At 46.4% G+C, this 26,215-nt stretch overlaps 1 protein-coding gene across 2 annotated transcripts in view; it reads right to left on the bottom strand.

Annotated features, from left to right (window-relative positions):
• Positions 1-20,830: 20,830 nt before the first annotated feature.
• The window catches only part of STRA8 (stimulated by retinoic acid 8), a 31,461-nt gene continuing 26,076 nt past the window's right edge, over positions 20,831-26,215 (bottom strand). For both annotated transcript variants that reach the window (XM_075124712.1, XM_075124714.1), the window contains exon 9: positions 20,831-21,112. In XM_075124712.1, coding sequence (XP_074980813.1) covers positions 21,038-21,112 — 75 coding nt within the window. In that variant the 3' untranslated portion in view covers positions 20,831-21,037. The remainder of the gene's footprint in view (positions 21,113-26,215) is intronic.

Genomic DNA, 26,215 nt, shown 5'->3' with positions numbered 1-26,215 from the left:
CCAGTTGGTCCTAGGAGTTTTTAGAGTGGTGTCATAGCAAAGCCCCCAGCAAAAGTCATTAACACTGTAATTGATTAATTAACTTTTTGTGCATGGCCCTGAACTAACAGTAATGGTTCACTATTATTACATGATAAAGTGGCTGACAGTGGGTAGGGTATTTCCAGGATAAAGATCTCATGCAACAAGGTAAATTAATGACTGTTCTCAGTCCAGGTTACATGTTAATTAAACAGTATTCTTTAGAAATCTGCAATCTGTGCAGTTTGTGTACCAACCTTTGAGGTTGCTATGTCTGTAAAAACCTCTCAGGCTGTTGTTTGAGTACTGGAATTTGACCTGATATTGAACAATGTAATCTAATTTGTAAATCTGGACATGGTCAGACTGTGCAATCTCTACAGCCTTCCATCCTCCAGTTCTGTATACTTTGAATAGTGATTCTGTGCTGTCCCCTTTGACACAGGTAGGAAGTAGAATAGTGATCATTGCTGGTGGCTGCGTGTTGCTTGTGATAGGCATGTTTGGGAAGATCGGTGCTGTGTTCGCCAGCATACCAACACCCCTGATTGGAGGACTGCTTCTTGTGATGTTTGGAATCATCACTGCTGTGGGAGTTTCCAATTTGCAGGTAACGGCCTCAAAGGATTTAATTTACAAGACCAAATGCTCTTGAGAGAGAATTTTGATCTGCAGTCTGGTTCCTGTTCAGTGCAGTTGTTTACTGAGACAAGTGCCTCATCACAAAAAACACTGCTGTAATTCATGCTAGTTAGCAGTCATGTTGGCAATTTCATCCAAGAGGCCAATGAACGGACCAGAAGAAGGCTCAACTGTGGTGGGGTCACCAGAAACGGAGTCCCCTGGTTAACTTATCGTGGGACTGCAGCAGTGCTAATAGGCCAGTGATGTCAAAGTTACCGTGGCATGGTTACACCACCTGCTGATCTCTACTGTCACCCCCGAGGCAGTCTTTCCTGATGCGTTGATTTGAAGCACATTGGTGTAGGCAGGAAGGAAGCCTGGATTGCTGCTGTTGTGACCTTTTTTTTTTTTCTGGTTAACTCCATTAGTTCCACTGGAATCGTATATCCTGATGCTAGTAAGGCTTTTGGTACAGTCCCACATGATATTCTCATAAGCAAACTAGGGAAATGTGCTCTAGATGAAACTACTATAAAGTGAGTGCACCACCACTTGAAAGACCGTTACTCAAACAAAAGCTATCAATGGTTCGCTGTTGACCTGGGAGGATGTATCTAGCTGAGTTCCTACAGCAGTCAATCCTGGGTCCAATACTAGTCAGTATTTTCATTAATGACTTGGACAATGGAATGGAGAGCGTGCTTATAAAATTTGCAGGTGACCCCAAGCTCAGCGGGGTTGCAAGCTCTTTGGAGGACACGATTAGAATCAAAACAACCTACACAAATTAGAGAATTGGTCAGAAATCAACAAGATGAAATTAAATAAAAACAAATGCAAAGTACTTCACTTAGGAAGGAAAAATCAAATGGACAACTACAAAATGAGGAATAACTGGCTAAGTGGTAGTCCTGCTGAAAACAATCTGGGGGTTACAGTGGATCACAAATTGAATATGAGGCAACAATGTGGTGTAGTTGCTAAAAAGTCTATCATCATCCTGCACTGTAGTAACAGGAGTGTTGTACGTAAGACAAGGGAGATAATGGCCCTGCTCTACTCAGCACAGGTGAGGCCTTAGCTGGAGCACTGTGTCCAGTTCTGGGTGCCACACTTTAGGAAAGATGTGGACAAACTGGAGAGAGTCTAGAGGAGAGCAACAAAAAATGATAAAAGGTTTAGAAAACCTGACCTATGAAGAAAGACTAAAAAAAGACATCTTTAGTCTTGAGGAACAAAGATTGAGGGAGGCCCTGATAACAACCTTCAAATACATTAAGGGCTGTTATAAAGAGGACAGTGATAAATTGTTCTCCATATCCACTGAAGAGAGGAGAGGAAGTAATGGACTTAATCTGCTGCAAGGGACTTTCAGGTTAGATATTAGGAAAAGCTTTCTAACTGTAAGGGTAGTTAAGCACTGGAATAGGTTACCAAGGGAAGTTATGAAATCCCCATCACTGGAGGTTTTAAGAGGCTAGACAAACGCCTGTCAGGGATGGTCTAGGTTTACTTGGTCCGGCTTCAGCTCAGGGAGCTGGACTTGATGACTCCCCAGGGTTTCTTCCAGCCCTAGAGTTCTGATTCTGTACTAAGAAATGCCAGCTGATGACATGGCTCTGTGTACATCAGTGTATTTCTGTATACATTTGTTAATTTCGATTCTACTTTAAACAGCTGTTTCTGCAATAGCGTATGAAATTCTGCCCCTAGTAACTATCACTGCATATGTGTGTGCAGGTACAAGGATTCATCATCAGGTTCAAACAGTTTATAGATTTTGATCATTTTGAGCAGTATGTATTAACACATGTAATCTCTCTGTACAGTATGTGGACATGAACTCCTCAAGAAACCTGTTTATCTTTGGATTTTCTATATATGCGGGTCTGGCAATTCCCAACTGGGTAAACAAAAATTCTCAAGTGCTAGAAACAGGTAAAAATGAGCATCCTCATTTATTGGGACCATCCTCCCAAGTATGAAACTGAAGTCAATACAGATACAGAAGTCATCTGAAATGCAGCCTACAAATGTTATGGGTTAAACCCATGAAAGTTGCCTAGTGGCTGGCACTCCTGCCTTCTGGAGGTGCTGCTGTAGCACTTTCATTGTAAGGAATCTTTAAGATGTAGGAATCTCTCACTGCTAAATGAATACATGTTAACAAATACAGACATTGCAATGCAAGGAATCCATGGCTCCCATTCATTTTGGAATGTTCCAGTGTGAGAAGCAATGGAAGAACTGGCTTCTTACCATGTCTGAATTCTGATTGGAATCTGTGTCTTTGGAGCATCCTTGTGGCTATCTACCTGCAGTAAAATACTGCCTTTGGAAAAACAAAGGGCCAGAACCTCTTGCTAATTACAACAGGGTGACTCTAGTCACTTTCTTGTCCTTGAACGGTTAGTCCACACATAGTTGCAGTTAATGTGTCTGCCCCAAAGATCTTACAAGTGTCGTTTTATGAATTAGTAAGTCACCTTGTATGCTCTGGCCATTATATAAATTAGTAACATGGAATAAAAACATACACATGAAACTATCAGCAGGATGAAGCTATTTTAAATTGTAAAATAGCAAAATCTCATGCCCTGGTTTGGAAGAGGGAGCATGTACTTTCTGCTTTTGAGCTGCATGTCTCTCCTTGGCGAGTGACAGGTTTCGAGTGAGTGACTTGTGGCAGGTTGTCATTGGTTCTGTTGTTGGTCAAATATGTCTTTGGGTCCCTTACTGAGGTTTTGTTTTTCTTCTAGGAATTCTCCAGCTAGACCAAGTGATCCAAGTGCTCCTCACCACTGGCATGTTTGTGGGTGGATTCCTGGCATTTATCCTTGATAACACAATTCCGGGTATGATCAGCTATGGCGGTCTACCCTCTGCTTCCTACAGTCTCCCACCATAATTACCAACTATTAAGCTCCACTGGTGGGAATAACGGTGGGAGTGCTTGTGTAGACAGGGCCCCAGTTGCTGTTGGCATTTCATCTGAGGAGGAGCTGGGGGTGGTGTGATCATGGCTGCCATCTTGCCTGACACACCAGGGACCTACAGCTTTAGCTAAAAAGTCAAACCTCCACAGCTAGGAGGCTGTGACAACTCATATTCTCTGTGCACCAACACAAAGGGGGACCTGTAACACACCCCCACTAGGGGTTTACACTGAAAATGGTGGGACATGTTAGGAGAAATACCTACTGTGTGCAAAGCCCTGGCAAGATAGGCTGTAATGTCTACTGATAACAGAAAGGCTTCTGTTTTGAGCAAGCTTAAGGGGGGAACTGGGGACATGGGGAGAGCAAATGTGTACTCAGGCTAGTTTTAAAAGGGATTATTTTAACTGTAGTCAACATGCATTGCATGTGATAGATCCACATTGTAATCACTGGAGAATCCTGCTTATGATGCTGTTGTATCAGGGAGAAAAGTATCTTCTAATAGTGTTAGTTAATGTTTGTTGAATGCTTTGAACATAGAAAGAAGTGTAAAGTATCAATATATCGTATTGCATTGCGAGACTATGCTGGGAGTAGTACGATACCAGAATTGTGTGTAATTAGGGAACTGCACTATATATGTACTTAAGTCTGTGTTAATGGTTCCTCAGTAACTTTCCTCTCGTTTCCTTTTGGTAGGAAGCCAGGAAGAGCGAGGACTCTTAGCCTGGAAAAAGACCTCCCAGGAGGAGTGTGACGAGATTCGTGTTATGGAAGTCTACAATCTTCCATTTGGAATAGGCACCAAGTTCTGCACCTCCTCTTGGGTTCAGTTCCTCCCAACTTGCCCCAAAAGGCTATCTGTATCCAAGAGAAAGGAAGAACCAAAGAGCCTCAAACAGGAAAACAGTTTCAAAACAAGCTCAGAAAGAGAACTAGAGATAGACATGGATACAAGGATGTAAGCCCATGGTTAGGAGGTGGACTCATTTACAAAGCACGTGCCATGAAAACCATGTTTACAGACATCCTGACAGAAGTTGGAACAGGAGAATAGGTGATAAAACGTTTGTTTTCTATTCCCAGCTCTGCCACTGACTCCTTGTGTGACCTTGAGCAAGTCACCTCACCTCTTTCTGCCTCTATTTATCCAGATGTAGCAAGAATATACTGACTGGCACTGGTCCCTGAGATCTCCCTGACACAGGTTAGGAGGCAGCAAGTTGGTCCCTGGTATCAAAAAGGTTCCAAAACACTGCTCTAGAGAGAGGCGGCCTTGTGACCGACCTGGCTGAAGAAGAGACTTTTCAGTTTCCAAGCAGTTTTGAAAAATTAGGCTGGGGGGAGGGAAACGAAAATGACATTTTTCAAAATTTTGGGGTGAATTGAAAAGTCAAGCAGAGGAGCAGAATGTTTTGGTGATACAGAAATGAAACCTTTCAGTTTGACTTTCAAGTGTTTTGACAAAAGCAAAGGAGTCATAAAATGGCCAGAGGAGGTCCTACCACCACCCCCCTTATAAGCTTTAGCTCTGTGGTGAGAGTACTCACCTGGTTTGTGGGAGACCCAAGTTTAATTCCTACCCCTTTTGATGGGGAGGCAGAATTTGAACTTGGGTCTCCTGTACTGCAGAAGCAGGTTCTAGCCATAGGCCTGTGGCATATTCTGATATGGGGCTCTCTCTGTTTCTCCTCTTGAAGCTGTTCCACTTTTATATAAATAATTGATCACTGGAGCCAGGACTTGACTATGGGTCTCCGTCTCCCAGGTGAGTGCCCCAGCTACCAGGAAAGAGTCATTCTCAATTTTTCCATGGCTCAATAACTGGCTGACTATGAATGACTATGACCTGCCGCTCTGAATGGCAAAGGATCTAGCTAGTTCCAATAACAATAGCAGTGAAGCCATGACACCATGGGCTAGCTCAGGGGTGGGCAAACTACAGTCCGGGGGCCACATCCGGCCCTTCAGAAGTTTTAATCCGACCCTCGAGCTCCCGCCAGGCAGCAGGGTCCAGGGCTTGCTCCACTCTGGTGCTCCAGCCTGGGAGCGGGGTCAGGGGCTTGTCCCGCTCTGTGCGTTCCGTGGCTCTGCGTAGCTCCCGGAAGCAGAAGCATGTCCCCCCTACATGTAGGGGTAGCCAGGGGGCTCCGCATGCTGCCCCTGCCCCAAGCGCCACCCCCGCAGCTCCCATTGGCTGGGAACTGAGGCCAATGGGAGCTGCGGGGGCGGTGCCTGCGAATGGGGCAGTGTACAGAGCCACCTGGTCTCACCTCCGTGTAGGAGCCAAAGGGGAAACATGCCGCTGCTTCCAGGAGCTCCTTGAGGTAAGCACCACCTGGAGCCTGAACCCCTCCTGTGCCCCAACCCCCTGCCCTGGCCCTGATCCCCCTCCCACCTTCTGAACCCCTTGGTCCCAGCCCAGAGCACCCTCCTGCACCCCCAACACTTCATACCCAGTCCCATGCCAGAGCACACATCCCTAGCCAGAGCCCTCACCCCCGCCCTGCATCCCAACCCCCTGCCCCAGCCTGGAGCCCCGTCCCACACCCTTAACACCTCATTTCTGGCCCCACCCCAGAGCCTGCACCGCCAGCCGGAGCCCTCACCCCCTTCCGTACCCTAACCCCCAATTCCATGAGCATTCATGGCATGCCATACAATTTCCATACCCACATGTGGCCCTCAGGCCAAAAAGTTTGCCCATCCCTGGGCTAGCTACTTGAGTGTATGCCCAGTGCCAATGGGGAGGTTTTGTACAGCACATGCTGCCCTGGCTTCGCTACTAGTTTTGTTGGCGCTAGCTAGATCAACCCTAGCTCCCGTACATCTACATGTGCTGCAGTCACACCTCTGATTGCAGTGTAGACAGACCCTTAGGTGCCTAAGTCTCACTTTCAAAAGTGATGGAGGCACTTAGGAGCCTATGCGCTTGTCTACACTACAGAAGCTCAGCTGCAGTTGTGCCACTGAAGTGCCGTAGTGTAGACGCTTCCTGCAGTGACAGAAGGGGGTTTTCCACCCCTCCGAGAGACAATAGAAAGGGCAAGAAAAGAATCTTCTTTTTTCCTAGCAGTGTCACCATGGGGGAGGGGGCGTGGTAGGTCAACCTAACTACAGCACTCCAGGGTGTACATTTTTCACACTCCTAAACAATATAGCTAGGTCGATTTTAATTTTTCAGTTTAGAGCAGGTCTAAATCTCATTTGAAGATCAGTGAGGCATTGCAGCATTGAGTGGAAACATAAAATAAAGGCAGACTCTGCCTGAAGATCTTACAGTCCAAGGCCCTGATTCTGCAAAAACACATGCAACTGTCTAATTTTGTGAGTAGTCCCACTGAAAAATGGGACTTCTCGCAGTGTGTAAAGTTAAGCACGTGCGTAAGTCTTTGCAGGACTGGGACTCAAGACTAGACTAGGAGCAGAGAAGGCAGGCCATACTTACAGAATGGGGGACTGTATTCTGGGAAGCAGTGACTCTGGAAAAAGACCTGGGGTTCCTGGAAGAGAATCTGCTGAACATGAGCTCCCAGTATAAGACTGTGGACAAAAGGGCTAATGCCACTGGATGTATAAACAAGTGAATCTCTAGTAGGAAGTTGGGAGGTTATGTATGTGGCACCGGTCCCACCGCTGCTGGAATACTGTGTCCAGTTCTGGTGTCCACAGTTAAAAGAAGGATGTTGATAAATTGGAGAAGGTTCACAGAAGAGCCACAAAAATGACTGAAGGATTGGAAAACGTGTTTTTTATATTGAAAGACTTACGGAGTTCAATCTATTTAGCTTATGAAAGAGAAGGTTAAGGGATGTCTTCATCAATCTATAGATGTTTCTGTGGGGAACAAATCTGGTAATAGTGGGTTCTTCAATCTAGCAGACAAAGATATAATATGAACCAATGGCTAGAAGTTGAAGCTAGACAAATTCAGACTAGATATAAGGCACAAATTTTAAACAATGAGGGTAATTAATCTTTGGAACAAGGTTTGTGGTAGATGCTCCATCACTGAAAACTTTAAAATCAAGATTGGGTGGGTTTTTTTCTTTAAAAAACTGTCCTTGAATTTGATGCATGAATTAATAGAGTGAAATCCTATGGCCAGTCTTAAATAGGAGGTCAAAAGAGTCAATCACAGTGGTCCTCTCTGCCCTTAAAATCTATGAACATCACAAAGCCTTTGCTCAGGATGGAGTATCAGAGGTGCTGCAGGTCAAAATTGAGGTGTGTTAGGGCGCTTATTCCTTCACCCACTTACTTCCCTGGTCCCTCTCGCATGAACAGAGAGCAACAATACCCGAAGTCCAAAGGTGCAAACAATTCGATGTTTATTGGGGTGAACTTCCAGCAAGCATGATTCCAGTTTCCTTCCTTAGTGTCCCTCTTCCCAGCTCTGACATCACAGAGCCTTACACCTGTGTCCCTGTTCCCATTCCTACCCTTAGCCAAACATGATTCCAATTTCCTTACCCCCATTCCCTGTTCCCATTTCCCCTTTTAGCAAAACAAGACTCCAATTTCCTTACCCCCTGTTCCCATTTCCCCCTTTAGCAAAACATGATTCCAATTTCCTTACCCCTATTCCCTGTTCCCATCTCCCCCACCCACACACCCACCCCCTCACTTCCTGATTGACTGCAGACTATATAGTAAAACTTGAGTTCTGCTTAGCTATACCTTAACCAATCATTTTCCTGAAATTTAACTAACCAATCCTAACATATTGTAACATGATTATGTAACCAATTATATCCCACCACCTTAATTAGTTTACACTCAGCAAAATTAATTATACGGCAGACAGGAACAGTCACAGAACCAGACAGAGATTATACAGACAAACAATAGCAAAGTAGGAACTATAATGACAAAACAATACAGAAGTGAGGATTTCACATCCCAGCTATTGATAAGTGAGTTCTTGCCAGAGAGGATGTTATCAAACTAAGTTTCCTTTTACATTTTCTAGGCACTTCCCTTTCTCTGGAGGCGATAAGCATTATCAGGACAGGATTGTATTCCTAACAGCCCAATAGCACCTTCTTTCAATGTGACTAGTTTGGAATGTGAGGATGTGACCCGTTGCTTCCCAGTTTATGGCTGCCTGTTGCTTAGCCAAAGGCCTTAGCCTAAGAACAGGGCCTCAGACTATCACAGTAAGAGAAGGCCCTTACACCGGCAGACAGTGATTTTGATTCTTTCTTTTCTCTCTCTCTAACTAGCCAAGTGATAAGAATACACATAAATTCTTAGAGTGTAGGCCTTTACGGACAGACCTGAATATCTATATCCTAACAAGGTGCACTGGCAAAGCTGTTTGGGGAACCCAAGACTAGAACAGAAGGGCGTATTACAGATGATGAAGGCGGGATATAAACAGCTATGTGGGAGACCAGGACTGATCTATTAGATAGACTATCTACTATCATCTTGGAAGCTTCAGTGTGAGATGTTTTCCTACAGGGCTGCCATTGTTTAAATTGGGATCACCATATAGTGGAAATAGAACACGAGGAATGTACTGTAAGGATTCAGTGTTTATATAAGCTCCTTGTAATTTTGGAGACTGCAGGTATGAGTGTTTGTTTTCCTAACAATTCATTGGGCTGAAAATCTAGAGTTTGAAGAGTGTGTTTTAGTGAGGCACATTACGTGTGCAGTGTAGGCATGATGTGGGCAACATTAATTTAAATGACCTTATAGATAGCATGATGTGAAAGAAAAATCTGGTACAGATTTGATTTAGATCTGATGGAAAGAAAATATGATATAGGAGGTTCATGAGAGAGTCAGTCTTCATTGTATGAACACTGCTGTGATCACTGCATATCACTTAGCATAACTGTCTCACTGTTAACTTGTTCTTCCCCAATATGTCTGTTGTATCCACCTGTTGTTTTTTGTTGTTGTTATATTTGTATGACACTTAGCACAATGGGGCCCAGATCCCTGATTGGGCTTTTAAAGAACTACTGCACTACAAATAATAAATGTAACCTAGATCTTATTTAAAAGAATTCAAGAAGAGGCAGAAAACTCTTGGTATGGAATGCTAGAGGGTTTCAGAATTTCATCTGGTCCTGTTAATATTTAGTGTGGTGTTTTCTGAAAATCTCTTCTTACTTCAGAGTAAAACCTCTGGAGACTTCTTTATTTTTGATCAGGCAATTTTTCATTTTCAGTCTCTGATGTCCTATTTGTTGGAGCTAGATTTGGAAGGATTAGCTTTTTATTGGTAAATGTGAATTTCAACATACACACAAAAGCCAACAACAAAATATTTCTATTGATAACTGAAATGTATAGATAGGCAAAGTAAGAAAAATGCTGCTTGAGAACTTATTAGAGTTTGATGTAAGGATATTTAATTTGTATATTTTGGTGTGATGTTGAAAACTTGTGTTTTAATGGTTTATAAAGCTTTAACTTTTTAAATCTCAAGCTTTATTGTCATTAAATAATTGTCTGCCAAGCCACATAATTTTCCTCAACTGTGAAAAGTGATTGAGAAAAATAAAAATGCTTTAAAAATAAACATTGATATTATCCATCCAAATGATTAAGAAAAATCAAATTCTGCCAGTTGTAGACTGTGTCAAAAACACTCCCTATTATTGATTCAAATGACTTGAAGTTCATAAACACAGATTTCAATTCACAGCAAAATCTCAGTATATGGTTTTATGATCCATCTTGTACATTGAAATCTGCATCCTCCGAGTAAAACAGAATTCCTGGGATCTAGACCAGAGCTTTAGCTTGCCTGTGAAACACCAGTTTCACTGTCAAACATATTGCCCCTTCTTGTTTATCGTTTTATCTTGTGGTAATGCCTAGGGGCCTCAGCCAGGTGAGAGCCCATTGGGCACTGGACTGGATTCTAGTAAATGAGCTATAGGCAAAGGATGTTGCTGGCCTTGTAGAAATAGATTCCAAGGCCAGAAAGGAACGTTGTGATCCTCTAGTCTGACCTCCTGTATAACACAGGCCATGAGATGTGTTTGCGTGTAACTAGCTGCCCCATATTGTGCTCTGGCCTCTATGGCTTATTGTTTGCTAATTCTCACATTTACAAAGAGAAATCTCAGCACTGTAAATCTGTAGCAGAGCTGTAACGCATTATTACTATTGCCTTGTATTTAATTTCTAGTGGCCATCATCATATGCCCCAGTTATAACCTCTTGCAGCTGTGTAACCTACCCTCCTACTTTTGTTTGCATCGCCCACTCTTTTCTTCCTATCTCCTTCCCTGCTGCCCATCTGCCTCAAACTCCCTTCCTCCCCAAGCATCCCAGGCTGCCACCCTATGTTTTCAGATTCGTGCATCCTTACAAAATCGACCGCCTCACATCTGCCAAACCAAGACTCGCTGTAAAACATTTTAAAATGTCCATGACAGAAACTAAAAATCCTTCCCTGCTTTGTGATAGTGACCCTCAGCTCACCTGCTGCATTGTATGTTAGCAGTGTGCACTGCCTGTTTAGACTGTAGGGTCTGTGTGATACAGACTATCCCTCCTGCTCGTTAGATACAGACCATACACTGTTGGTGCTCAATAGATAATCATTCAGTTGGAGGAACAAAATAACCTTCTCTTCATTTTTCTGTGGTGTCCATTACTGTTTCTAACCTCCTTCCACAAAGCTGACAACCCTACCCAGGTCCATCCTTGGTTTAAACTTCACCTTCAAGCCTCCATTACCTTAAAACTGGTCCTGTCCCTGTAAAGCAGTGTGTGGTGCTATGTATGTAAGATGCTCTGTGTTTTTAAAAAAATAAATAAAAAAAAACGCAGGGATAGAACTTCTCCACTTGCTACTAAAATGCGAGCCGTTCTTGTTCATGCAGTGTGTTTCATATCTGGCTATCAGTGCTGGATTAACACACACACACCCTGGGTGCCCAAGTTTCTGCCTCTGGGCATGTGCACTGCTTTCTCCCCTTAGGCAGCCAGGTGTCCATCTCCTGCCTAAACCCTAGTGTGATCCATGAACAGAGGCAAGATAGGCATTTGTCTGCCTAAGTCGCATGCGAGACCTGCTTTGGTCTTCCATCCCAGCAGCTAGAGCACTCGCCAGCTTCAATTTCCCCCTCTCTCCACCTGAGGAAGAGAGAGAGGATCTGAACCCAGGTGTCCCACATCCCAGCTGAGTGCTCAAACTGCTGGGCTGAAAGCTACGAGGTGGGCATCCCCCTCCCCCGGCCATTTTGTGTGATGTGAGGTAGGAGCCTAACTCATTCCCTCAAGAAATGATTTAGATGCCTAAGGGTATGTCTACACTCCAAAATTAGGTCGAATTTATAGAAGTCGGTTTTTTAGAAATCGTTTTTATATAATCGATTGTGTGTGTCTCCACACAAAATGCTCTAAGTGCATTAAGTGCATTAACTCAGTGAAGTGCTTCCACAGTACCGAGGCTAGCATCGACTTCCGGAGTGTTGCACTGTGGGTAGCTATCCCACTGTTCCCGCAGTCTCCGCCGCCCACTGGAATTCTGGGTTGAGATCCCAATGCCTGATGGGGCAAAAAACATTGTCATGGGTGGTTCTGGGTACATGTCATCAGGCCCTCCTTCCCTCCCTCCCTCTGTGAAAGCAACGGCAGACAATCGTTGCGCGCCTTTTTTCCTGAGTTACCTGTGCAGACGCCATACCATGGCAAGCATGGAGTCCGCTCAGCTCACTGTCATCGTATGTCTCCTGGGTGCTGGCAGACGCGGTACTGCATTGCTACACAGCAGCAGCAACCCATTGCCTTGTGGCAGCAGACCGTACAATAGGCCTGAAAACCATCCTCATGTCCAAGGTGCTCCTAGCCATCTCGGTAAGGTCGGTCAGGAGCGCCTGGGCAGATATGGGTGCAGGGACTAAATTAGGAGTGACTCGACCAGGTCATTCTCTTTAGTCCTGCAGGCAGTCCTATTGTACCATCTTATGGTGAGCAGGCAGGAGATGTGGATGGCTTGCAGTCCTTCTGTACCGTCTGCTGCCAGCCAAAGATGTAAAAGATAGATGGAGTGGATCAAAACAAGAAATAGACCAGATTTGTTTTGTATTCTTTTGCTCCCCCCTCCATGAAGTCCTGCCTGAAGTACTAGAGGGAGGGATAGCTTAGTGGGTTGAGCATTGGCTTGCTAAACCCAGGGTTTTGAGCTCAATCCTTGAGGGGGCCATTCTATGTGACAGTTGTTTTTGTTTCTCCTCGATGTAAAGCCACTCCCTTTGTTGATTTTAATTCCCTGTAAGCCATGTCGTCAGTCGCCCCTCCCTCCATCAGAGCAGACAATCGTTCCGCGCCTTTTTTCTGTGCAGACGCCATACAACGGCAAGCATGGAACCCGCTCAGATCACTTTGGCAATTAGGAGCACATTAAACACTACACACGTTATCCAGCAGTATATGCAGCACCAGAACCTGGCAAAGCGAAACCGGGTGAGTAGGCGACGTCAGCACGGTGACGAGAGTGATGAGGACATGGACGTAGACTTCTCTCAAATCATGGGCCCTGGCAATGCAGGCATCATGGTGCTAATGGGGCAGGTTTATGCTGTGGAATGCCGAATCTGGGATTGGGAAACAAGCACAGACTGGTGGGACCGCATAGTGTTGCAGGTCTGGGATGATTCCCAGTGGCTGCAAAACTTTCGCATGTGTAAGGGAACTTTCATGGAACTTTGTGACTTGCTTTCCCCTGCCCTGAAGTGCATGAATACCAAGATGAGAGCAGCCCTCACAGTTGAGAAGCGAGTGGCAATAGCCCTGTGGAAGCTTGCAATGCCAGACAGCTACTGGTCAGTTGGGAATCAATTTGAGTGGGCAAATCTACTGTGGGGGCTGCTGTGATGCAAGTAGCCAACGCAATCAAAGATCGGCTGATATCAAGGGTAGTGACTCTGGGAAATGTGCAGGTCATAGTGGATGGCTTTGCTGCAATGGGATTCCCTAACTGTGGTGGGGCCATAGACGGAACCCAGATCCCTATCTTGGCACCGGAGCACCAAGCCGGCAAGTACATAAACCGCAAGGGGTACTTTTCAATAGCGCTGCAAGCACTGGTGGATCACAAGGGACGTTTCACCAACATCAACGTGGGATGGCTGGGAAAAGGTACTTGACACTCGCATCTTCAGGAACTCTGGTCTGTTTCAAAAGCTGCAGGAAGGGACTTTATTCCCAGACCAGAAAATAACCATTGGGGATATTGAAATGCCTATAGTTATCCTTGGGGACCCAGCCTACCCCTTAATGCCATGGCTCATGAAGCCGTACACAGGTAGCCTGGACAGTAGTCAGGAGCTGTTCAACTACAGGCTGAGCAAGTGCAGAATGGTGGCAGAATGTGCATTTGGACATTTACAAGCGCGCTGGCGCAGTTTACGGACTCGGTTAGACCTCAGCGAAACCAATATTCCCACTGTTATTACTGCTTGCTGTGCGCTCCACAATATCTGTGAGAGTAAGGGGGGACATTTATGGCGGGGTGGGAGGTTGAGGCAAATGGCCTGGCTGCTGGTTTCGCACAGCCAGACACCATGGCGGTTAAAAGAGCACAAGAGGGTGCGGTGTGCATCAGAGAAGCTTTGAAAATCAGTTTCATGACTGGCCAGGGTACCGTGTGAAAGTTCTGTTTGTTTCTCCTTGATGAAACCCCGCCGCCCCTTGGTTCACTCTTCCTCCCTGTAAGCTAACCACCCTCCCCTCCTCCCTTCAATCACCACTTGCAGAGGCAATAAAGTCATTGTTGCTTCACATTCATGCATTCTTTATTAATTCATCACACAAATAGGGGGATAACTGCCAAGGTAGCCTGGGAGGGTGGTGGAGGAGAGAAGCACCAGGGCAGGGGGTAGGAGAGGGTGGAGGAGGGAAGAACAAGGCCACACAGCACTTTAAAACTTATTGAATGCCAGCCTTCTGTTGCTTGGGCAATCCTCTGGGGTGGCGTGGCTGGGTGGCCGGAGGGCCCCCCCCCCGTTCTTGGGCATCTGGGTGAGGAGGCTATGGAACTTGGGGAGGAGGGCGGTTGGTTACACAGGGGCTGTGGCAGCAGTCTGTGCTCCAGCTGCCTTTCCTGCAGCTCAACCATACGCTGGAGTGTATTAGTTTGATCCTCCAGCAGCCTCAGCATTGAATCCTGCCTCCTCTCATCACGCTGCTGCCACCTTTCAGCTTCAGCCCTCTCTTCAGCCTGCCACTTACTCTCCTCATCCCACCACTTCTCCTCCCGGTCATTTTGTGCTGTCCTGCACTCTGACATTGTCTGTCTCCATGCATTTCATAGAATCATAGAATATAAGGGTTGGAAGGGACCCCAGAAGGTCATCTAGTCCAACCCCCTGCTCGAAGCAGGACCAATTCCCAGTTAAATCATCCCAGCCAGGGCTTTGTCAAGCCTGACCTTAAAAACCTCTAAGGAAGGAGATTCTACCACCTCCCTAGGTAACGCATTCCAGTGTTTCACCATCCTCTTAGTGAAAAAGTTTTTCCTAATATCCAATCTAAACCTCCCCCACTGCAGCTTGAGACCATTACTCCTCGTTCTGTCATCTGATACCATTGAGAACAGTCTAGAGCCATCCTCTTTGGAACCCCCTTTCAGGTAGTTGAAAGCAGCTATCAAATCCCCCCTCATTCTTCTCTTCTGCAGGCTAAACAATCCCAGCTCCCTCAGCCTCTCCTCATAACTCATGTGTTCCAGACCCCTAATCATTTTTGTTGCCCTTCGCTGGACTCTCTCCAATTTATCCACATCCTTCTTGAAGTGTGGGGCCCAAAACTGGACACAGTACTCCAGATGAGGCCTCACCAATGTCGAATAGAGGGGAACGATCACATCCCTCGATCTGCTCGCTATGCCCCTACTTATACATCCCAAAATGCCATTGGCCTTCTTGGCAACAAAGGCACACTGCTGACTCATATCCAGCTTCTCGTCCACTGTCACCCCCTAGGTCCTTTTCCGCAGAACTGCTGCCTAGCCATTCGGTCCCTAGTCTGTAGCTGTGCATTGGGTTCTTCCGTCCTAAGTGCAGGACCCTGCACTTATCCTTATTGAACCTCATCAGATTTCTTTTGGCCCAATCCTCCAATTTGTCTAGGTCCTTCTGTATCCTATCCCTCCCCTCCAGCATATCTACCACTCCTCCCAGTTTAGTATCATCCGCAAATTTGCTGAGAGTGCAATCCACACCATCCTCCAGATCATTTATGAAGATATTGAACAAAACCGGCCCCAGGACCGACCCTTGGGGCACTCCAATTGATACCGGCTGCCAACTAGACATGGAGCCATTGATAACTACCCGTTGAGCCCGACAATCTAGCCAGCTTTCTACCCACCTTGTAGTGCATTCATCCAGCCCATACTTCCTTAACTTGCTGACAAGAATACTGTGGTCTGTGCTCTGTCACTGTGGGAGGCTCAGAGAACATTTCACCGCAAGTGCATTTTTTTCGCCTTCTAATCTTCACTAGCCTCTGGGAAGGAGAAGATCCTGTGATCCTTGCAACACATGCAGCTGGTGGAGAGAGAAAAAAAAAGGGACAGCAGTATTTAAAAAAGACACATTTTATAGAACAATGAGTACACTCTTTCACGGTAAACCTTGCTGTTAACATTACATACATAGCACATCTGCTTTCATTACAAGGTTGCATTTTGCCTCCCCCCACCACGTGGCTAGCCCCTCCCCCCTCCTCGTGGCTAACAGCAGGGAACATTTCTGTTCAGCCACAGGCAAACAGCCCAACAGGAACGGGCACCTCTGAATGTCCCCTTAAGAAAAGCACCCTATTTCAACCAGATTTCACTCTCCTGAGGATAACACAGAGAGATAAAGAACCGATGTTGTTTGAATGCCAGCAAACATGCACTGCAATGCTTTGTTCTACAATGATTCTCGAGTACGTGCTACTGGCCTGGTGTGGTAAAGTGTTCTACCATGGTGGGTGGAATAAGGCGGCCCTCCCCAGAAACCTTTTGCAAAGGCTTTGGGAGTACATCCAGGAGAGCCGCAAATGCCAGGGAAATTAATCATTAAACATGCTTGCTTTTAAACCATGTATAGTATTTTAAAAGGTACACTCACCAGAGGTTCCTTCTCTGCCTGGCGGGTCCGGGAGGCAGCCTTGGGTGGGTTCAGGTGGCTCCAGGTCCAGGGTGAGAAACAGTTCCTGGCTGTTGGGAAAACCAGTTTCTCCACTTGTTTGCTGTGAGCTATCTACAACTTCATCATCATCATCTTCCTTGTCCCCAAAACCTGATTCCGTGCTGTCTCCGTCTCCATTGAAGGAGTCAAACAACATGGCTGGGGTAGTGGTGGCTGAACCCCCTAAAATGGCATGCAGTTCATCATAGAAGCGGAATGTTTGGGGCTCTGACCCGGAGCGGCCGTTCGCCTCTCTGGTTTTCTGGTAGGCTTGCCTCAGCTCCTTAAGTTTCATGCGGCACTGCTTTGGGTCCCTGTTATGGCCTCTGTCCTTCATGCTCTGGGAGATTTTGACAAAGGTTTTGGCATTTTGAAAACTGGAACGGAGTTCTGATAGCACGGATTCCTCTCCCCATACAGCGATCAGATCCTGTCCTCCCATTCGGTCCATGCTGGAGCTCTTTTGCAATTCTGGGACTCCATCATGGTCACCTCTGCTGATGAGCTCTGCACTCACCTGCAGCTTGCCACGCTGGTCAAACAGGAAATTGAAATTCAAAAGTTCGCAGGCCTTTTCCTGTCTACCTGGCCAGTGCATCTGAGTTGAGAGCGCTGTCCAGAGCGGTCACAATGGAGCGCTCTGGGAGGCCAATACTGTCTAATTGCGTCCACAGTACCCCAAATTCAACCCAGCAAGGCCGATTTCAGCGCTAATCCCCTTGTCGGTGGTGGAGTAAGGAAATCGATTTTAAGAGCCCTCTAAGTGGAAAAAAAGGGCTTCATCGTGTGGATGGGTGCAGGGTTAAATTGATTTAATGCTGCTAAATTCGACCTCAGCTCCTAGTGTAGGCCAGGGCTAAGCCAGTTGATTCCAGGAGAGAGGCTCCTGTTCATGAATCACTAGCAGAAATAGATGCATCTTTGTTGCCCAGAGTTCGGCACCCATCTCTGGGCAGGCATGGGACTTAGGACACATTCCTCTGGTTGGCAACTCCCATTGGTTAGCTTAGGCAGCTCCGTGCCTATGGTGTTGGCTCTTGTGAATTGCAGCCTAAGGCACTTATCTCCCCATTCAGTATATAGGGAGCCTAGCCACCTAACTCAGACTTTGTGAATCAGTGTGTCCCTGTGAGTTTCTAGACCCCAAAGTTAGGTGGTGCAATGCTCAGTATCGTGCCTAAGTACCTTTGTGAATCTAGAACTATAGGTCAATGCACTATACGTCCCTGTTCCTATTGTCAAGCAGGAACTTCTTTGGGAACTCTGTGCGAAAAAATTAAAAATTCTGTGTCTAAAAAGTCTGCACAATATTTTAAAGTTCTGCAAAATTCTGTATATTTTATTTGTTGAAATAACATAATATAATCACACTAGTTTCAATTATGTTGGTGATTTATTTCAAAATACCTGCCAGCAAGTATGTCTGTAACAATACAGCAACAAAAAAGATCCAGGAAATGTTTTTTGACAACTAGATTTCTTACTAGGCATATTAATACAGAACTTTGAGTAATAATTCATTTACACTTCAGTATAGAACCGTATTTCCTGAACCCCTCAGAAGCAGTGCAAAGGCTTGGGGGAGTCAGGGGTATTGGAGGAGTTGAGGGAGAGAGAAGTAATTGCTGGGAAGGAGCCTGGGAGTGAATCTCGAGGCTTGTTGAGTGTGTGTGTGTGTGTGGGGGGGAGGGCATAGAGGTATGTAACAGGGTTTTTTTGAGGGGACGGAAAGAGGGATTGTTAGGGAATGGGGGAGCCTCCCCCAGGCAGCCCCTGGCTGACCCCTAGCCTCTCCTATTTAGCTAGGCACATCTGCCCTTGTCTCCATGTGGCCCTGCATGCCCACCTCCCCTGTATCCAGGTGTCCCTGCACCCTCACTCAGCCAGGCATAGCTGTCCCTGTCCCCATGTGGCTCTGCACCCCCAACTACCATTCAGCCCTGGCTGAATGTTGTCACCCCAGTAGCTCCTGTGCCCCTGCCCCAGTCTGCCCCCCCCAAGCCCTTGTGAACCATCTGTATGAGCCCCACAGCAGTCCTGTGTGTCCCACCGAGTCCATCCCCCCCCATAGCCCATTCTGCTTCATCTGGCCCTGCAGGCAGGGTGCTGTGAGGAAGGCAGCCTCTGCCCCGGCCCTTGCAGCGGCTGGCTGTCCTGGCCCATGTCCTCTCTTCTGTCACCACATCAGCCTTTGGTGGGCAAAAGGTGTAATTGCAGCTTCCCTTCATATCCCTGTCAGAATCAATTATTCTGCAGCGGGAGGGGAGGGAAAATCTGTGGGGTACATTAGTTCTGCACTTGTGCAGTGGCACAAAATTCCCCCAGGAGTAAACTCTATCAGCTTTCTTTCTTTCATTTTTAATGATTTTTAGCCTTCATGGCTGCAAAGAAAAATTCAAAAATGTAAACTGAGTGACATCTGTCTGAATTTGCAGAGGGCCTCAAACAATAGCTCAGAGTTGTGAGTGGCCCTGTTTATCCTAATGGGATGTTAACTCCAAGACCCTACTACTCTGGGGTGCCCCTGCCAACACCAGCAGACAGGAACATGTGCGGCAGATGTGTGAAGTGGGTCTGGCTCACCCCCCCCCCAGGTTGATGCACTCTGGTTGTTAAGGTATTGGGGATCCCCCATGCTACCACTCCTGCCTCTTCAGGGAAAGTTGGGGACCACAGCTGCTGTCCTTCTTGAAGGGGGAAAGGGGCCCTATGCTGCTGCTTCTCTGGAAGAGGAGGGGGGGGCCACTGCCACTCCAAGTTGTGGGAGTGGGCATAGAGATGTGGAGCCACGGGAGGTCTCCATGTTATGATGTGCCTTGTGCTTGCTATGGGCCATGGTTTGGGAACTACTAATCTATTGGTTAAAGCCAGGGCCTAGGAGATGGCATTGCTGTGCTTTATTTCAAGTTTTGCCATATACTTACTGTGGGCAAGGTCACCTAACTGCTCTGGGCCTTAGGTTACGTATGAAATGGATGGTGATTAATTGACATGTTGGTAAAGCACTTTGAGTTAGCTGACAGGTGCTTTGCAAGTGCAAAAGAGAACTATTTCTTCACTATTTTCGGAGAAGACCTCTACACATACATTGTCCTCTTTCAGCAACCTGTCCATGATGCACCAAGCAGAGGAGATTGCTTGAGCACATTTGGCCAATCCTGTTCTGTTTTTTGTTTGCTTATAGCTCATCGTTAAGTCAGATTGCTTACTATCCCAACCATCACTGGCTGCAGTTTTTTACTGCTTCATTCCCAGCCCCTCCAAAAAAATGTTTCCACTCTGTTGAAAAATTTGAGTGTGTTGAGAAAATAGCCACAAAGATGATCGAGGGCTGGAAAAAATGCCTTACCTTGAGAGAGTTAGAGCTCAATCAGTTTAGTTTATCAAAAAGAAGCTTGATAGGTGACTTGGTTATAGTGTATAAGCACAGGGAGAAAGTACCAGGTACTAAAGAGTTCTTCAATCTTGCAGAGAAAGCCGTAACAGAAACTAAGGGCTGGAAGCTGAAGCCAGAAAAATTCAAATTAGAAATGAGGCACAATTTTTTTAAGTGAGGGTAAGTAACCATGGAACAAACTACCAAGGGAAGCGGTGGATTCTCCATCTCTTCATGTGGTCAAATTAAGACGGGATGCCCTTCTAGAATTTATGCCTCTTAACCAAACACAAATGATACTTTAGTCAAATGTGATTAGTGGGCTCAATGCAGGGTTAAGTGGGTGCAATTTAATGGCCTGTGATACACAGGAGGTCAGACTAGATAATCTAATGGTCCCTTCTGGCCATAAATGCTATGACTATGAGAGACATGACTAGTGGTCAAGTTGATATGTTAGATCAGTATAAATTACACCCCCCTCCTACCCTTTGTACATGACATGGAAGTTTTTCTGCATATGTAATACTTTTTGATTTTGGCGCTGGTCCTTGGTTTGTAAAAATGAGAGATCTGACAAAACCTTATTGCTGAGGAAATGCAAAGTCCACTGTACACAAAAAAAACAAACAAACAAATACCCCCAAACAAAAAGAATCATATGAAAACAGATGCACTACACCATCTTTTCTTTAAAACTTTATAAATAGCTGCAACCTAAAACATTTTTAACATATAAATTATGTAACTGATGCACAAAAGCACTGATGAGGGAATGTACAGTAAACAGTAACAAATCACTTCAACACAGTTTCTCCATCCATGCCCTGAAGCAGCTCTCTGAAACGGGTGCAGCATCTCTTCACGGGCCAGGCACATCAAGCAATGCTCTGTAATGCTTTAGTTAATAGAGACACCTGTATTTACAAATCTTCATCATCAAAGGTCTCCGTGCACTGCAGCATCACGGTCTCATAGTCAAATTGAGGAGCCTCTTCCTGGAAGACACAAGTAGGGTAATGGGGGAGACAGAAGCTGATTGTGGTCATTAGAAACCTGGTGATCTGGCACCTGCATACTTCAGAAAAGGGACAGTGAGCACTCCCTCCCTTTTCAGTCAGCCACTGACACATGCCAACCGAAGTGTGTTTGTTGTCTGAAGACAATTTCTCTGTTTCAACCAATTGTGAAGGAAGCAGGGGTCAGTGCTGGTCCAGCTGACATCATTTAGAGATTTCACTGAGTGCAATGGGCGTGCCTTAGGTCTTTAATCTGTGAGGGGCTGAGTACATCGCACAAGATATTATGGGCAGGATTCACAAAGGGACTTGGATGTTACAATGCTCGGGGTCACACTGCCTAGCGATTAGTTGCCTAGGCAATCACCGGAACAACACTGTGATCCACAAAGCCCTGTTAGGTGCATAGGTGCCTATACACTGAATGGGGAGAGACAGGCACCTAAGAATGTGCTTCACAAAACTAGTATGCAAACTACCTCAGCTACCCAATGGGAGACTCTGACCAGAGGGGTAAGTCCTAAGCCCCAGTCCTCTCTTGAAGATAGGAGCCTAAGTCTGGGCTATGCGCAGCTCTGCTAGTGATCCACAAACTGGGGGAACTTAGACATTCGGTGCAGGACCTGAAACAAAACAGGGTGGGTGGAAGGAGGAACTGCTCCCTTGTAATCTTCATCTTAGTGGATAGGGTACTCACCTGGGATTTGGGAGACCCTCCACTTCATGTCCCACCTCTGCCTGAGGAGAGAGAGGATTTGTACAGGGATCTGCCATATAGCAGGAGACTGCCTGGACCACTAGCCTATGAATAGTTGGAGGTGGGTCTCCCTCGAGCTCTCCTGGTGAAGTTATTCCACTTTGTTAAAAATGCAATATTTACACATTGATTGAGCTGGAGAGAGATGGCTCCATAGCCAAGTGGTTACGGCAGTCCCGTGGAAGGTAGCAATCCCTGCTCAAATCCCTTCTTCCCTCAGAAGGGGGAACTTGAACTGTGTGTGGGGGGAGACAGATGACTCATAGAGCCTGATTAAGTACCTTATTCACAAAGTTGTAACAGTGGTTGATGCCCTCCTCTTCCCCCTCCCCCCCCCATCTGTTTTGTGTGAACGTGCCTGAGGCCCCAATCTGGTAGGTGTGCTCAGAGGCTGCGATCCAGATTGGGTCTCTGCACGCAATTTAGGCAGCCAAAAGTCCATCTTTCCCAGTTTGTGAATTCCGCTGGAGTTTGGCTGTCCAGACACCGTGGTGAGGCAGCCATGTGCAGGCAGTAGCCAGGTGTCTAGCATGAGGCTGCAGTGTGCATGTCCAGAGTAAAAACTCAGGCACCTACAGGGATAAGCAGCTGAGCGAGGTTCTGTGGATCGCAGTGGTGCCTAAAAGTGGGCCTAAGGCACCTAAGTAGCTCTGTGGATCCCACTGACTTCAATAGCTCAGGATCAGGCCCTACTTCCCCTAACTCAAGAGATGGATAAGTCCCTCTCCTGGACAGACTTAAGGAGCGTGAGTGTCTCTTGGGAGGTGAGTGAAGCAGAGATTAAAAAGCTGGCAGTCTTTTGACGTATGTCTACACTGCAATGTGACTCCAGGGTCTGCGGGACTCGAGCCCACAGGCTCGGTGTTCGTAAGCCTGGTACTGAGCGTCCATATTAACTGTTGCTCCTAGGTTTAGAATAGCTGCACCTGGGTCTCACACCTGTGCACACATGACCACACTGCAATATTCAGACCCAAGTCAAACAAGCCCAGCCCAGGCTTCTTAGCACCCTCTCCAGCTGTAGCCACTCTAGCTTCTTCTTCTTGGTGCACTGTGGGAAAACATGACTCTCCTTCCCATAGCACTTTACAGTAAGTTGTCACGGCCTGCCAACTCATCGAGCCAAGCCATCTTTTGGGTCTCCCCACACCCCTTTCCCCCCAGCAACCGGAACCAGAAATATGAAGGCATTGGCATTTGAAGAACGTGTCCTGCTTGGGCTTTCACTCCTGTTTCAGGAATGAGGCACAGCATCCATGAGACAGTGGTGGACATTTTGGTCGTGTTTTCTGAACTACCAAAGGCACCTGTCAGAGGATCTGGACAATACAGACATGGCAGACTCACATTGGCTGAGGCTGCACGTGACTCTGATTCCCCCTCAGTAGACTGACATATTCAGAACAGGACCACAAGCACAGACTGGTAAGAGCACACGGTCATGCGGACCTGGGATGACCAGCAATGGCTACAGAACTTTTGCATGAAGAAAGCTACATTTCTGGAGCCTTTGTGAACAGTTTGTCCTGACCCTCCAGTGTCATGATACATGCATGAGGGTGACCATGCTGGTCCAGAAGTGGGTTGTTATAACCATCTAGAAGCTGACTACCCCAGATTGCTACAGGTCCATTGCTAACCAGGCTGGTGTTGGGAAGTCAACTGAGAGTAAAGTGGTGGCAGAGGTTTCTGAGGCAATCCGGCAGGTGGTAGACATAAACAATGTCCCTGAAGTAACTGCTGGTTTTGAGAGAATGGGGTTTCCAAACTGTGCTGGGGCCACTGAAGGGACCTCTTTGCCCTCCTCAAAAAGCACACGAGTACATAAACACAAAGGGTACTACTCCATTGTTATGCAAGCCCTTGTGGACCACAGAGGCTGATTTATGGACACCAACGTGGCCTGCATGGAAAAGTTAATGATGCTAGGGTCTTCCCCCGACTGGGAGTCTGTCTTCATGGACAGGCCAGGACATTATTGCCACAAAATGACATTGTCATATGGAGTATTTGTCCCCACTGTTATTCTAGGGGATTCCGTGTACCACCTTTTAATTTGGCTTATGAAACTGTAGCCTGACCTCAAAGGCCTTGGCAAAAGAAGGTTTAATTATACTCTCAGTAGTTGCAGAATGGTGGTTGAATGTGTGCTTGGCAGATTGAAATCCCACCAGCGCTGTTTACAGTCGCATCAATGCTGTCTGAATTATTGTGCCTTTCTATGCTCTTCACAATCTCTGTGAATCCGCATGTGAGTAGACCTATGACAGTAATGGATTGCTGAACTGGTACACTCAGTGAGAAGGTGCACCTGTCACAGCTGCAGCAGGATGCACCCGGGAAATAGAAATCAGGGATGCTGTATGAGCCCACATTATGGACTTGCCTGGACCAATGGAAGAGGGAGAATAGTACATTTATGGATGTGTCTGTATAGCAATTTGTATATAAATGAAGTATGGCTGCTATGCACTATGAATGGGCATGTGTGTAATTGTCATGAATTTTTAATTGTGGAGGCGAATACTGCTTATACAACATGGGCAGGGGACGGAGGCTTGTGTGGCATGAACTGTGGATTTTCATTATGGCTTGATCTGAATCGATATAGTCATAAATTGTGCTTGAACACAACTTCTCAGCTGTGCCTTATCATGTCTTGTCTTTATTCTCTGAAATACACATTGTATGATGCGATGCAGTGATGGAAATACTCTTTAAAATGAAATAAAAGTGTTCATTTGTGAACACGGCAGTATTACCAAAAATCAATATTGTCAGGCAGGCCAGCTGCCATTAAAACACCAGTAATAAACCAACATCAAAACCGTTGATAAAATAAAGTGCATAACAAACACTGGACAGTGCAGAACAGTGAAATAAGTGCAAACAAGTGGAACCAGTGCAAACAAATACATTCCCTACTTCTGTGTGTCCCTGGCTGCCCATTCTCCTTTCCCTTTCTAGCTTGTTTAGTGTGCACTTGGCGCTACTGCACGGGGCTGGAGGACTGCAGTAGTGTGGAGGGCTGCTGGGGGTACATTTGCCCTGCCCAACTAGCATTCAGTCCTGGTTGCATGGGCCACCCAACCATGGTATTATCTAATGCATTCCTGGTCTTCAGGTCATGGTAGCGTGGAGGGCACTAAGGACATAGTGTGGGTGAGGCAGGAGCCTGAAGTCTTGTGGCCATTGGTGCAAGCAGCCTCTCAAACAGGTCTTTCTGCTGCACTCTATCTTCCTCCCTCAAGGGCCTTTCTTGCTCCACAAACGGTGCTGCAATTCTCTCCTTGTGCTCTGCAACCTGTTGGTGTCTTTCCATCTGCTGTGAATCCTTTTCCCTTTAGTATTGTTTCTGCTGGCAGACCCTGTCCAGGATGTCCACCCTAAGTTCATCATGGCAATGCTTCCTCTTTCACCACTTGTGACTGTTACAAATCCCAGGCACTTACTAGACTGTGTCTGGGCTGCAGAGGTGGAAGGGCCTGAAAGCAGACATCAAACAGTACACTATCATCTCAGTACTTCGAAAAAGCTTCGGTGCATCCTCAGAAAAAGTGTCTGTGGAATATCAAGGCCAAAATTAATCCCTTTGTAAAACTCAGCTCCAATATATTCTCAGCAGAATGCTTTGGTTCCTCAGAAACTCCATGGATGCAACTCAGTTAAGCAGAGTGAAAAGAGCGGACACACAATGGTAAGGTGTAATTTTAAAATGCTGTATGTTTAAAAAATGCAGATGACTGTAGCTTGGGGGTTTGTCAGTGCTTTCAGGCACTCCACATTCTGCAGGATTTAACAATCCTGGAGGGTCCTGAATGGCAAGGAGACATTCTAGTATCTAGTCCAGGGGTTCTCAAACTTCATTGCACCATTGCACCTTCTGACAACAAAGTTTACTACACAATCCCAAGAGTGGGGACCAAGCCCTCCCGAGCCTCACAGTCCTAGGCGCGGTGGGGGGGCCGAAGCCCGAGTCTCACAGCCCCAGGGCCAAAGACGAAGCTCAAGGGCTTCAGCCCCACGCAGGGGGCCTGTAAGCTGAGCCCCACCACCCTGAGCTGATACCCTTGGGCTTTGGCTGTAGGGCTTGAGGTTTGGCTTTGGGCCCCAGCAAGTCTAAGCCAGCCCTGGCGACCCCATTAAAATGGGCTCGTGACTCACTTTGGGGTCCCAACCCAGAGTTTGAGAACTGCTGATCTAGTCCATGCCACTGGTGTCAAGTCAGCTGTGTATGCCACAGATTTTCAAGCTTATTGTGACTGAGCAACACATCTATGAGTGGTGTGAGCTGCTGTCCTATAAAGGTGGGCCTGGAAAATATG

Source organism: Caretta caretta, chromosome 1 (assembly GCF_965140235.1).
Source record: "Caretta caretta isolate rCarCar2 chromosome 1, rCarCar1.hap1, whole genome shotgun sequence".
In the NCBI taxonomy this organism is placed as follows: Eukaryota; Metazoa; Chordata; order Testudines; family Cheloniidae; genus Caretta; species Caretta caretta.
Note: the sequence above shows the minus strand (reverse complement) of the source record. Positions and strands in the feature narration are given on the sequence as shown.